Genomic DNA, 12,867 nt, shown 5'->3' with positions numbered 1-12,867 from the left:
AGAATACTGTATACATAATAAATAAATAAATTAAAAAAAAAAGAACACTGGGTGACCAGGCAGTGGTGGTGCATGCCTTTAATCCCAGCACTTGAGAGGCAGAGGCAGTTCGAGGCCAGCCTGGTCTACAGAGCTAGTTCCAGAACAGGTAGGCTACACAGAGAAACCCTGCCTCGGGAAAAAAAAAAAAAAAAAAACGGGTGGAATGGAGGATCTGGACTTCATCTGGGTCCAGGTCTTCAAGAATTGGATGGAAACCATGACCATCATCCTTATGTTGAAAACACCTATGTTCAAACTTGGACTTGTAGTTTTAGCTATGGTTTCAAAGGCCCTGAAGCTTTTCCACAAAATAGACTCAGAAGAAACCCAGCAGATGTAGTCAGAGGCAAGATGGTAGGGTCCTGTACCAGTGGGCCTGGGCAGACTCTCCAGACTTTGGCTTTGCCCCATGTGAAGTCAGGAGCAGGCTGGTTAGCAGACATCCATCTGGGGGCAGGAAAGATGCTCCCTGCCTCTCTGTTGTATTTGCCTTACTTTGTTCAGGTAGCTTTCAAGAAAACTTGTATGCCAGAGACAATTGTCTTGGGAGTCCAAAATCAATGTCTCCCCTAAGTAACTAACTCCTAAGCCAGAGCTCACCCTCCAAACCTGCTTCCTTCATTCCAAAGGAAGGAACAGCATAGCTGAGGCCCTGAGAATGAGCTATTTCTATCTGATTTTGATTAGATTTTTGTTTTGTTTCACTTTGTTGTGGTGCTGGGATTTAAACCTAGGGCCTTGCACATGCTAAGCCAGCAGTCTACCACTGAACCACCCCGCCTCATCCCACCCTATCCCAGCCACTTGATCAAATATTTGAAGCATGACTGTCATAAAGTTTTACAGAAACCAGGCATGTTGGGACATGCTTTTATTTTAGTCCAGTACTCGGAGGCAAAGGCAGGTGGATGTCTGTGAGCTCGAGGCTAGATGGGTCTACAGAGTAAGTTCCAGGACAGCCTCAAGAGACCATCTCAAATATTTAAGAAAAAAAAGTACCCCAAAAGTTTATGGGTTAGCAAATGGTTTATTTACCGAGTCATGATTTCCCCCTTTGCAGAATACTTTTATGATTTTCCATTGGTATATTTTAAGTTTGGGGTGTGTGTGTGTGTGTGTGTGAGAGAGAGAGAGAGAGAGAGAGAGAGAGAGAGAGAGAGAGAGAGAGAGAGAGAGAGAGACTGCATGTGTGCAGGTGGATGTTTGTGCCTGTGGAGGCCAGGGGCCAGCCTTAGATGTCATTCCTCAAGCACTGCCCACCTTGTATTTTGAAACAGGGTCTTGCACTGGCCTGGAACTGGACAGGTGGACTAACTGCTAAGGAGACCTAGAGATCTCTCTCTGTTTCCCAGAGCTGGGGTTGCCCAGCTTCTGCTTAGGTTCTGGTGACCAGACTCAGGTCCTCATGCTGCAGGGAAAGTACTTCACTGAGTGAGGGAGGTGTCTCCCCAAGTCCCACTCAAAGTTTTCTGTGTGGAGGTCAGAGCACAGCCTGCAGTCAGCTCTCTTTCTACCACATGGTGCCAGTGGTTAAATTCAGGTCATCAGACTTGGACAGCAAGCCCCTGTACCTCCTTAACCATCCTACTCGCCCTTAAATTCTTTCTTTTTAAAAACTATTACTGCTGGCCGGGCGGTGGTGACACATGCCTTTAATCCCAGCACTTGGGAGGCAGGGGCAGGCGGATCTCCGTGAGTTTGAGGTCAGCCTGGTCTACAGAGCGAGTGCCAGGATAGGCTCCAAAGCTACAGAGAAACCCTGTCTCGAAAAACCAAAAAATAAAAAAAATAAATAAATAAAAACTATTACTGCTGTTATGTAGTGATGGCGCACACCTTTAATCCCAGCACCCAGAGGGCAGAGGCAGCAGATCTCTGTGAGTTCAAGGCCAGCCTGTTCCTCAGAGCGAGTTCCAGGACAGTCAGAACTGTCACACAAAGAAAGCTTGTCTCAAAAAACAAACAAAAAACCAAATTATTGCTATTTAAAAGCTACTAATAAGCCAGGCGGTGGTGGCTTTAATCCCAGCACTCAGCAGGCAGAGGCAGGTGGATCTCTGTGAGTTCAAGGCCAGCCTGATCTACAAGAGCTAGTTCCAGGACAGGCTCTAAAGCTACAGAGAAACCCTGTCTCGAAAAACAAAACAAAACAAAAAGCTACTAATAAACCAGTTTCTGATTAAAAAGCCTACTATTTTTACCAGATAGAAAAATGCTTTGAAACTAGTTAGGGGTTAAACCTCATGCCTTCATGTTTTTCATCTTCCTTCCTTCCTTCCTTCCTTCCTTCCTTCCTTCCTTCCTTCCTTCCTTCCTTCCTTCCTTTTTTTGTCTTTTTTGAGACAGGGTTTCTCTGTGGTTTTGGAGCCTGTCCTGGAACTAGCTCTGTAGACCAGGCTGGTCTCGAACTCACAGAGATCCGCCTGCCTCTGCCTCCTGAATGCTGGGATTAAAGGCGTGCGCCACCACCGCCCGTCTAGGTTTTTCATTTTTCTTACATCCCTGGACCCTGCTGGGGTACCATGTGCTTTCTTGTTTCTTTAAGAGTATTGCTGAAGATCAAATACATCATCAGAATCCACACACACAGTTATAAACAATGTGCAAAGAACAATCATATTAGGGTTTCTTTTCATATGTAGCTCTACATGGTTTTGATGTGGAAAACTCAGCTTGTATTTGTGCAGAGGTTTAAAAGAATGAATTCACTTGGAATATGTCCTCGACACAATGATTTTGAAACACTGCATTAACATTTTTTAATGTTTCTTGCGTAGTTAATGTATACATATGAAACTGATGGCTCGTGCATCAAAGTGGACACACCAAGTTCTTCCTGTATTTGTGCTCTAGTGTGGCTCTTTGACTCTTTTGAGTTCAAGTACAGAAGAGCCGACCATTTAGTAAACTTGCTGCTCAAGCCTGAGGGTCTGAGTTAAAATCTCCAGCATCCATATAAATCCCAGGGCTGGTAGACTCTCCAGCCAGCCAGTCTGGTCACATTGATGAGCTCTAAGTTCAGTGAAAGACTTTTGTCTCAAAAAATAAGGTTAGATGAAATTGAAGACACATACATACATAGTAGGTATCATGGTAGAACTTGTTTGGAATGTATAGGAAAGCATTTCCTATATGAAAGGAAGGCGATCTCCTGACATGTGACTGTTAATATCTCCCTACAGAAAGTTTTTGTCATGCCAAACATGGATGATGTTTATATCCCTATAATGCACTCGGCCATGGACCCTCGCTCCACTTCCTGCTTCATGAAAGACCCCCCTGTGGAGGCTTCCGACCAGCTGTGATTGAATGAAAATGGGACATTCCCAGTATTATGAGACTAGCTCAAGGGGTGAGATTTGTGGCTGCCATCGTGCTGTGGGGCTGGCCTTTGCTGGTCCACAGCCACTGTCTCTTAATGGCTGCTTCTGCCCTCTGCCTGCGGTGCCCATTCCACTGTGAGGTGCCGCTCCCTGCATCCAGCGACCAGTGTCTGGTTTGTCTGTTGTAAAGCTGTAACTGGCAAAGGAGACTGGAAGAACCATCGTGGTGGAGCCAGAAGTTATAGTTGACTAACACCGTGGCTTGCTTTTTTTTTAAACCTAGCAGGTTTTGTGGCAGCAAATGAGCACATTTGGAGCAAAGCTGACAACTGAAAGGCTTCCCCTCGCCTCTTGTCTCCTCCAGAGCTTTTCCTCAGGCAGCTGGTGCACAATGGAACATTTTTCCACTCTACACTTTGTACGCATGATTGCAGCCCTCCACACTTGGAGAATGTCATTGTGGTAACCTGTGTGGGGTATGGTTTTGTGAGCCATTTCATCGGTGGTAAAGTTTGGCATAGCAACTTTTTTTCAATATTAAATTGTACATTTTGGAAGCAAGTAGCCATAGGACACACACACCCACAAACACTTTCAGCTGGGGTGGGGACAGTGGGTTCCATGTGAACATCAGGCAAAGCCATGACATCAAACCATCCCAAATGAGGTACAATCACCTTGCTTCTAACCAATCCTGATTATTTTCTAGAGACATGAGCATATGTGACAATGTCAAACACTGCACAGTGACTGATTGTTCCTCCCTGGTACTGATAGGATGGGCCAGAAAGCCAGAGCCAAGCTGTCCTTTTCTGGTTTTTCTGTGTGCTCCTAGAAGCCTCATGTAGGACGGAGGGCCTTATTCATCTAACTGGTTTGGGAGGTTTGCCGTCAGTCCCCTTCTCTGAAGGCCAGAGGACTGTTCTTTCCTTTCTAGTCAGCGTCAAGCACTACATCTCCACGTGCACTGTGACTTTTTTTAATGTTGCCAACTTAAGTTTGTGCATTTGTGTCAGAATGTTTAGTTTACAAATTTGTGGGCTCTAATTTGCTTTGAGAAAACCTAATACAATTTTCTTTGTTTAAAGCTGCATCCAATGTCAAAATTACCTTGGGTAACTTCTGATAATTTAATGTCTGTGGACAAAGCTAAATAGTGTTTTTTTTTAAACAGCACCTTGCCTGAAGATGACTTTAAAAAGAAATTAATATATTAAAGAATATATTTGAACCTTTGATTATTTTAATCATCCCATTAAAACATGACAAATTTGACCATTCGTCTGTACTGCCCTAATTATTGTGTAGGCCAATACACCTGTAGAGTCCAAATGTCTTGTTCGGTTTTTCCTGTGCAGTAGTTACTGAAGGTGAGACTAGATAGAAGCACTACACAACTGTACCCGGTCGCACTTACTACTATATGGGGACTTACAATCTCAGTTTCACAAAATAAATATCTCATGCCAAACACCAGATAAGTATCGGTTATTTCTGGAGAAGCCCATGAAGGGAACGCGGAGCACGTGGACCCTCAGGCTAGTCTTATCCACACTTCCTAGCCCCCAGCTCTGTTGAAGTGGGAATGCAACTCAATTAAGGGGGTGTAGGCGAGCAACTAATCTTGTTTTCTAGGAAAACTGACCTTGGGACCTGCTTTCTACAACTGCTCTCATCTAGCAAGATGCCTTACTCTCCCAGTTCCCATTAGCACCTTGCTGACTGACCCCGGGGACTTTTGTGACCCCTAACTGGGGCTTACTGTTATTCCGCGTTTTAGTTGCAAAGGCTCTTCGCCTGACTTGTGCTTTTCATTTAGTCATCGACGCCAACACAACCCCATAATTGCTCACTAATAAACTACAATGACAATTTACCTAAAGGTTCAGGGCTTTGCTTGTCAAAATACCAAACTAATCAGCTTTGATAGAATGTTATATCCTTATTAATGTCGGGACCATAAATTCTCGGTACCACCCCAAGTTGAGTGACTTAAGTCATTCAAACGCATTTTCTCCGATTAGTGCATACATGTTGGTTTTACCAGCCCGGTAGCACCCGCAGTCTCTGGTATATTTGCTAGTCAAACACTGATCTCTAGTGGCCTCAATTACTTTGCGTCCCCCCCCCCCATCCTCCGCCAGATTTCAGCCACCTCAAGACTGTACACAACAAATGACTGTACACCTCCAGGTCTAACCTAGTTTTCCCTCTCTTGCCATTCCACTTTACCCTAGGCCGGACTATCTCAATTATCACTGAGCCCGTACTTGGGCCAAAGACTAGGCCACGCTGTGTATACCGCTCGCGAACTGCCTTACCACAACTCCAAAAAGGCCTGTGGTAGGCTGGATTCAATTTGTAGCTAGCAGTTAAAAGGACCGCCCGCAATGGGCAGGCGGCCCCAGTTATGCGCTAGCAATAATATGGCGCTGCAGCTTAACCCCCGGCGCCACGTGGAGGAGCGCCGGGGGCTCAAAGGCAGCGCGTGTGGGGAGGGAAGCAGTGACACACAGACACCAGCGGTCGGAGTCAAAGCACTTTATTCAGAGGCTTGGGGAGGAAAGGCTGGAGAGTTCCACGCTGTCTGCTGCCCTCCACTGGGCAGAGCTGAAAGAGAAGCGAAGGATTAGTAAGTGGAAGTTGGCCGGGCCCGCCCATGTCCCACTGCCGCCGCAGTCGGCTCAGACTAGGATTCGCATCACCGGGATCAGCAGTCTAACGCGTGATTTATATGGAGTGTAATCATCGCCGGCAGCCCACCCACGAACGGTGCTGCCTCGAAGCCCACGATAAAAACACCTTACCTCGCAGGTCTGCCGTCGCTAAAAGGCAGAAATGGTCGCGAGACCTTAACTTAAAGACGGCTTCCGGAAGCTGTTAGGCGGGCTTTTTCGATACCGACCAATAGGAAGCCAAGGAAGCCAGTTCCCTTGTCACGTTCGCAAGAGCGATCGACTCATTGGTCACGCTTTCTGAGTCCGCCAGAGTGTAGAAAGGTCACACTCCAACCATAGAGCTGGGAAGAAACTGGCAGTTTGCAAGCCAGTTTGTCGCTTCCGGATTTTTATTCTGCGGTTCAGTTCGGGGTCTGGAATTAGTGCATACTTTAGCAATAAGCAGATCGAGACAAGTAAAAACGTAATGTGTTTAAGGTATTCTGTCTCAACAGCCAGGCTGACTGTGGGAGAATGAGCCAAACGCCCTTGGGTTCAAAGGACCCGGACGGTAGAAGGAACTTGACTGTATCTGTGAACGAATCCTAATTTTGTGATGAATTGGGTCCTCAGTTCCTGACTGTCCTCCGACAGCCCGGCGTGATAACTCACCCGTAATCCCAGCATTTGAGAGGTTTAAACCCCAGTTTAAAATGTTGTATACTGTGTGTTTGGTCGGAAACGTGTGTATTGTCGTTGACACCAAAGCTGGTGAGGATATAGAGCGACGGAGCTCAGCTGCCTTTGCTTATATTTGACAGTACAGAATGGGATAATTTCTTATAAAAATCCACTTGCCATGTGATCCATTAATCCCGGGAATGTACTCAAGACAAATTAAAACTTGCGCGTACATAAGAACTCATACATAATTGTAAATAACAGCATTATTCCCTTACTGGGAACACGCAAAGGTTCTTTAATGGGTAAACATAAGCTAATTATGTTGTCTATACAATCAAAAGATACTTAACAAAGCACAGTAGTCCTTTGACAGACGTGATGTTTGGAAGTTTATAAAGATCTTTGCTGGCTGAGTCATCTCTCCTGACCCTTTCTTCTTCAGAAAGGATCTTGAGTGGACAACCCAAACTGGTCCTGAACTCATAATCTTACCTCAGCCTCTCAATAGCTGGGAATCAGGAGTGTGTGCCACCCCATCTAGGAGATTTATCATTTGGGGCTGTATTGATATTCTCTGCTTCTTATTGTCTTTGTCTTTTGAACTCTCAGGAGTTAGTTATAATTACAGCTATGTACCCACCCCCTGGCTCTTCTAGTTTCTTTTTCTTTTTGGTTTTTTCAAGATAGGGTTTCTCTATGTAGTCCTGGCTGTCCCGGAACTCACTCTGTAGTCCAGGCTGGCCTCAAACTTAAAGGATCCACCACCTGCCTCTGCCTCCCAAGTGCTGAGATTAAAGGTGCCTAGTTTCTTTTCTTCCTTCCTTTTTTTAGATTTTTTTTTTTTTGTTTTTGTTTTTCGAGACAGGGTTTCTCTGTGGCTTTGGAGCCTGTCCTGGAACTAGCTCTGTAGACCAGGCTGGTCTCGAACTCACAGAGATCCACCTGCCTCTGCCTCCCGAGTGCTGGGATTAAAGGCGTGCGCCACCAGATTTATTTTTTATTTATTTATTAAGCATACAGTGTTCTGCCTGCAGGCCAGAAGAGGGCACCAGATCTAATTACAGATGGTTGTGAGCTACCATGTGGTTGCTGGAAATTGAACTCGGGACCTTTGGAAGAGTAGGCGATGCTCTTAACCACTGAGCCATCTCTCCAGCCCCCAGATTCCATTATAAATGGTTGTCAGTCACCAGGTGGTTACTGGGACTCAAACTTGGGATCTCTGGAAGAGCAGCCAGTGCTATTAGCCTCTGAGCCATTTCTCCAGCCCAGCCTGACTTGTTTCTTAAAATAGAGTCTTAGATTATTAATGGAGACCTTTGTTCTTTTCTAACAACACCTTAAACTACACTTTACAACTGAGGATTGCTCTAGAGGCATCCCACAGATTATATTTTGTTTTCATTAATATTTGACTCAAAATGTTTTCCAAGTTTCCTTGTGATTTTTCTCTTTCACTCTTGGGCTATTGAGAAGAGAGATATTATCTGGGTGCAGTGGTACACATTCACAAAACCAACCCTTGGACTATGGGGGTGGGAGGATCAGAAATCCAAAATCAACTTCAGTTACTTACAGAGTTCAAGGCCAGGCTGGGCTACCTGAGAACCTATCTCGTAAAAACATAGGGGCTGGAGAGATAGCCCAGTGGATACACATGGGTTCTGTTGAGTTCTCAGCACACATGTCAAGCAGCTGGCAACTGCCTGTAACTCCACTTCCAGAGGATCTGATGCCCTCTCCTAGCCTCCACACTGGTGAGTAGGGTAAGAAACCTGGGGAGCCTTGGTTAGGTAGTCCTGGTTTCCATCAGATGGCCAGCCTTGCCTACAGGCTTGTTGGGATTGGATGATCTACTCCAGCCTCACTCTGCGGTGGGCAGACAGCCTCAGTTCCTTACTGCATGGGTCTCTCTAGCACTGCTCATAGCATGAAGCTGGCCTGCTGCTTCCCTTAGAGGAAGAGGCCAGAGGGACGGACAGAGGGAAGGAAGAATAGAACTGTAAAATGTCCAGTCTTGGAAGGGGCATGCCATCACTTTCCACAGTTCACTGATCATTTGGACCAACCCTGGTACAGGGTAGAAGGGGCCCACAACTAGCTTGTAGACCAAAGCATTAGTGGTGTTACCCACATCTCCAACAGGGGTGAATCTCCAGCAGTGGGGCAGTTTGGCCACTCTCTCTCTCTCTACCTCTCCCTCTTCCCCCTCTCTCTCTCCCTGCTGCCCATGGATGAGGCTATAAAGCTCTCTGCTCCAGGGCCATTCCTGTCTGCTTCCTGCCATGATGGGCATGGACTAATAACCCTCTACAACTGCCAGCAAGCCCCAATTAAATGTTTTATTTTATAAGAATTGCTTTGGTCCTGGTGTCTCTTCACAGCAGCAGAACAGAAACTAAAACATATGGTTCCGTGGGTCATGCTGAAGTCACCAGGCTTGTGTGACATGCAGCTCTACTCACTGAAGCATTTGAGATTGTTGTAAAGCATCTGGTTTTGAGCACTTCTTGTAGCATCCCTAGGGAATGAATTCAAGTAGAGACCAGAGTGGCCACTGAACATCCACAATGCACCGGACTGTCTCTGCGGCCCAGGATTATCTGACCAATTAAAGAGAAAATATTATTTTAAAATAAGCCTGCCCCCAAAATGTCAATAGTGTAGAGACTGAACAATCCTGTTTTATAACTCTGGTTTCTCTTCTGTCAGCAAACATATTGAAATCTAATATGTGTTTTTGTTTTGTTGTTACCGATCAGTAGTGTTGGGCGTGGCTTTGTTTTCAAGTTCAACTTTAAGGTATTTACACATTTAGGATTGTTAGATTTTATTCCTAAGTAAGTTCTTTCATCATTGTGAAATGTCCCTGTTACTTCAAAGCTAACTTGTCTGTTATCAGCATAACCTTCCTAGACACACACACACACACACACACACACACACACACACACAAAGATACGCCCTTGTTTTATAGCCCAGGCCAGTCTCGAATTCTCTGTGTAGCCCATGTTGACCTCCTACATCAGCCTCTCTAGCGCTGGGGTTGCAGGTGTGTGCTGCCATTACCTGAACTGCTGTCCTTAGGGTAATTTTTTTTTAAAGATTTATTTATTTATTATGTATACAACATTCCTTCCATGCATGCTTACATGCCGGAAGAGGGCACCAGATCTCATTATAGATGGCTGTGAGCCACCATGTGGTTGCTGGGAATTGAACTCAGGACCTTTGGAAGAGCAGTCAGTGCTCTTAACCTCTGAGCCATCTCTCCAGCCCCCCCTTAGGGTAATTTTTGTAAGGTCCCGTCTTTCTCTCATTTTTAGCTTTTAGCCCTTCATATTTACATTTGAATTTAATATCCGTAAACATCTTATAATTGAGTCTTGAAGTTTTGAGAGTTTTTTTGTTTGTTTTAGTTTGACATGTCTACCTTTAAAAAAAGATTTATTTTTGTGTGTGGTTGTTTTGTTTACATGTATATCTGTGGACCACCTGTGTGCTGTGCCCAGAAGCTGTGCACAGAAGCCAGAAGAAGGTGTTGGATCCCCTGACTGCAGTTATAGACTGTTGTTAGTTTCTATGTAGTCGCTGGGAATTGAACCCAGGTCCTCAATTAGCCATTGAACCCAGTAGCTTCTCTCAACCATTGAGCCATTTCTCCAGCCCCCAGGTCTGCTTTTTAGCTGGTATATGCAGACCATTTACATATTTTAATAACTTGACTGAAAAATAACTTGCATACCACATACAGCCTCTCCACTTAGAGTAATCCAGTGGCTTTGCTATATTAGCAAAGTTGGGCGTCATTACCACTATTAACTTTTGAATATCTTCATTAGCCCAGAGAGAAACCCTATGCCCTGGTCATTATGTCCCTTTTCCTCACCCTCTTCACCAGCCCTAAGCAACCACTTACTGTCTCAATCCACTTGAGCCTTTTATGTGAGCGCGATGGTAACAATACGGACCTTTACGACTGGCTTCTTCTACTTAACATTTTCAAGATTATGATCTTGTTCTACCTATCAGTATTCCATCCACTTTGATTGGCAAATAGTATTTCACTAAGTAGCTATACCACTTTTTGGTTTGTTTTTATTTCTGTGTGTGAGGGGGTGGTACAGGAAAGAGAGAGACCACGTATGTAAAAGCTCATGCCGCGGCACACAGATGAGAGAGCAGCTTCAGCTGCCATTCCTCGTCTCCCATCCTGTTTGAGACACGGTCTCTCGTCTGCTGCTTCGTGTGACGGGCGAGCTGGCTGACGGCTTGTGAGGACTGTCTTTCCTCAGCCTCCCATCTCAACACAGGTGCAGCGATCACAGACGTGTAACATATGGCCAGCTTTACGCGGCCTCTGGGAATCTGAACTTGGGTCCTCAAATGTGAGCATCAGGTGCTTACCCACTGAGCGCTCTCCTCAGCCCTGTGCCAGCCAGCTTTTGTTTACCACAGGTGGTGAACATTTGGACCACTTCCATTCTGGGGAAATTATGAATGACACAAAGTCCTGGGTCCCATCCCCAACACTGAAGAAACCTGCTGAGGTAGTGCAAGCCAGGAGGCGGGAACAGGAGGGACAGAAGTTCAAGAGCATCCTTTGCTCCAAATGGAATCTGGGCCAGCCCCAGCTAGAAACTGTCTAAAATAATAACAATCAGCTAAGATCTTAAATTTTTTTGATAAGATTTATTATTTTCTTCTATGTGATGTATGGGGGGTGCCATATGTGTGGGTGCTAGCAGTCTCGAAGGAAGACAGCAGGGAGCCTGGAGGAAAGCCAGGAAATGACCATATCTGAGAAGGAAATGTTCACAAACTCGAGCAGTCTGGAATGAAACAGCGGCCCACAGGAAAACGGTACGAAAACAGACCTCAGCAGAGACTTTACTAGAGGAAGGATGTTTATGAGCCGTCCAAGAGAAGTTTCCAAAGAGTTCTATGGAATTAGGCCAGCTATCCAGGGGCTGGAGGTGTTTGAGAGCGAGAGCGCGGTCATTTCCGTACTGGCGCTGCATTGGACCTGAGGTGGCTATATGTTATAATACTCCGCCGTGGCATCATAGCCTTGGCACAGACGGGTGTGGGACACAACTCCAGGAAGCCGGGCCCAGCCGGCATCCTCAGCCAGCTGGCTGCTATCTTTTTACATTCTTTTGCATAACCCCAAGAGGAGATGGGCAGACTTGGACTACAGTTTCAGACAAAGCTCATCGTCACCACGTTTGTGCAAACCTGTATCTGCTCTTAGTGTAGGTTGCTTCCAGTCTCAGTGGGTTCCACATGTGTGGACTCTGCCAACCACAGGTCAGAATTATTTGGGGTTTTAAAAAATGCAGCTGTGTTGAATATACAAGCTATTCTTTTCATGGTTTCCCAGGCAATGCCCCGTGCTGTCCATTAAGTATCACAGGTTACATAGGGATAACTTAGGTCTTAGAGTACATTGGGGGAAGGCTGGAGAGATAGCTCAGAGGTTAAGAGCACTGGCTGTTCTTTCAGAGGTCATGAGTTCAATTCCCTCATAACCATCTATAATGCCTTCTAGCCTGAATTGTAGGCATGCCTGGAGGTAGAAAACTGTATGCATAATACACTTTAAGAAGTATATAGGAAGCTATCAGGAGGCTATGCACAGACACATGCAAACGTGGTCCCCTTTTATGAATATAGAAGGGATTTGAATGGGATTTTAGTGTCTGTAGATGTAGGCTCTCCTGAAGTCAAACCTCCCAAATATAGAGGGACTATGGTTGATATTCCAGGAATTGCCAGCTTGGGCCACTGGCTTGTAGCTACAGTTACAGCACATATAACAGGACATTGTCATAATACTATGGGCATGGGACAAGAACAGCAAGCAGTGAGATGGGTCATCAGGCAAAGGTGCTTGCTGCCAAGATTGATGACCTGGGTTCAATCCCCAGAACTCACAAGGTAGAAGGGGGAAACTGACTTCTGCCAGTTATCCTCTGCCATCCAAAAGAGGCATGCAAACATCCCTGTAACTAAATACAATTTAAAAAAATACGATGCAGGGGGCTGGAGAGATGGCTCAGAGGTTAAGAGCATTGCCTGCTCTTCCGAAGGTCCTGAGTTCAATTCCCAGCAACCACATGGTGGCTCACAACCATCTGTAATGGTACCCTCTTCTGGCC

At 45.6% G+C, this 12,867-nt stretch overlaps 1 protein-coding gene and 2 non-coding genes across 4 annotated transcripts in view; 1 reads left to right on the top strand and 2 right to left on the bottom strand.

The window, feature by feature from the left end:
- Nucleotides 1-4,839, top strand: part of Tex2 (testis expressed 2) — a 70,756-nt gene extending 65,917 nt beyond the window's left edge. For both annotated transcript variants that reach the window (XM_005350416.3, XM_005350415.2), the window contains exon 11: nt 3,225-4,839. In XM_005350416.3, the coding sequence (XP_005350473.1) occupies nt 3,225-3,347 (123 nt within the window). In that variant the 3' untranslated portion in view covers nt 3,348-4,839. The remainder of the gene's footprint in view (nt 1-3,224) is intronic.
- Nucleotides 4,840-5,722: 883 nt separating this feature from the next.
- LOC113456399 lies at nt 5,723-5,853 on the bottom strand. The gene has a single exon (XR_003377221.1). It is a non-coding gene; the product is annotated as a small nucleolar RNA SNORA76 (small nucleolar RNA).
- A 194-nt stretch (nt 5,854-6,047) lies between these two features.
- LOC113456382 lies at nt 6,048-6,117 on the bottom strand. Its single transcript, XR_003377204.1, has one exon. It is a non-coding gene; the product is annotated as a small nucleolar RNA SNORD104 (small nucleolar RNA).
- Nucleotides 6,118-12,867: the final 6,750 nt, after the last annotated feature.

This window comes from Microtus ochrogaster, chromosome 7 (genome assembly GCF_000317375.1).
Source record: "Microtus ochrogaster isolate Prairie Vole_2 chromosome 7, MicOch1.0, whole genome shotgun sequence".
Classification (NCBI taxonomy): Eukaryota; Metazoa; Chordata; class Mammalia; order Rodentia; family Cricetidae; genus Microtus; species Microtus ochrogaster.
The sequence above is the reverse complement of the archived record's forward strand: the minus strand, read 5'-3'. Positions and strand labels throughout refer to the sequence as shown.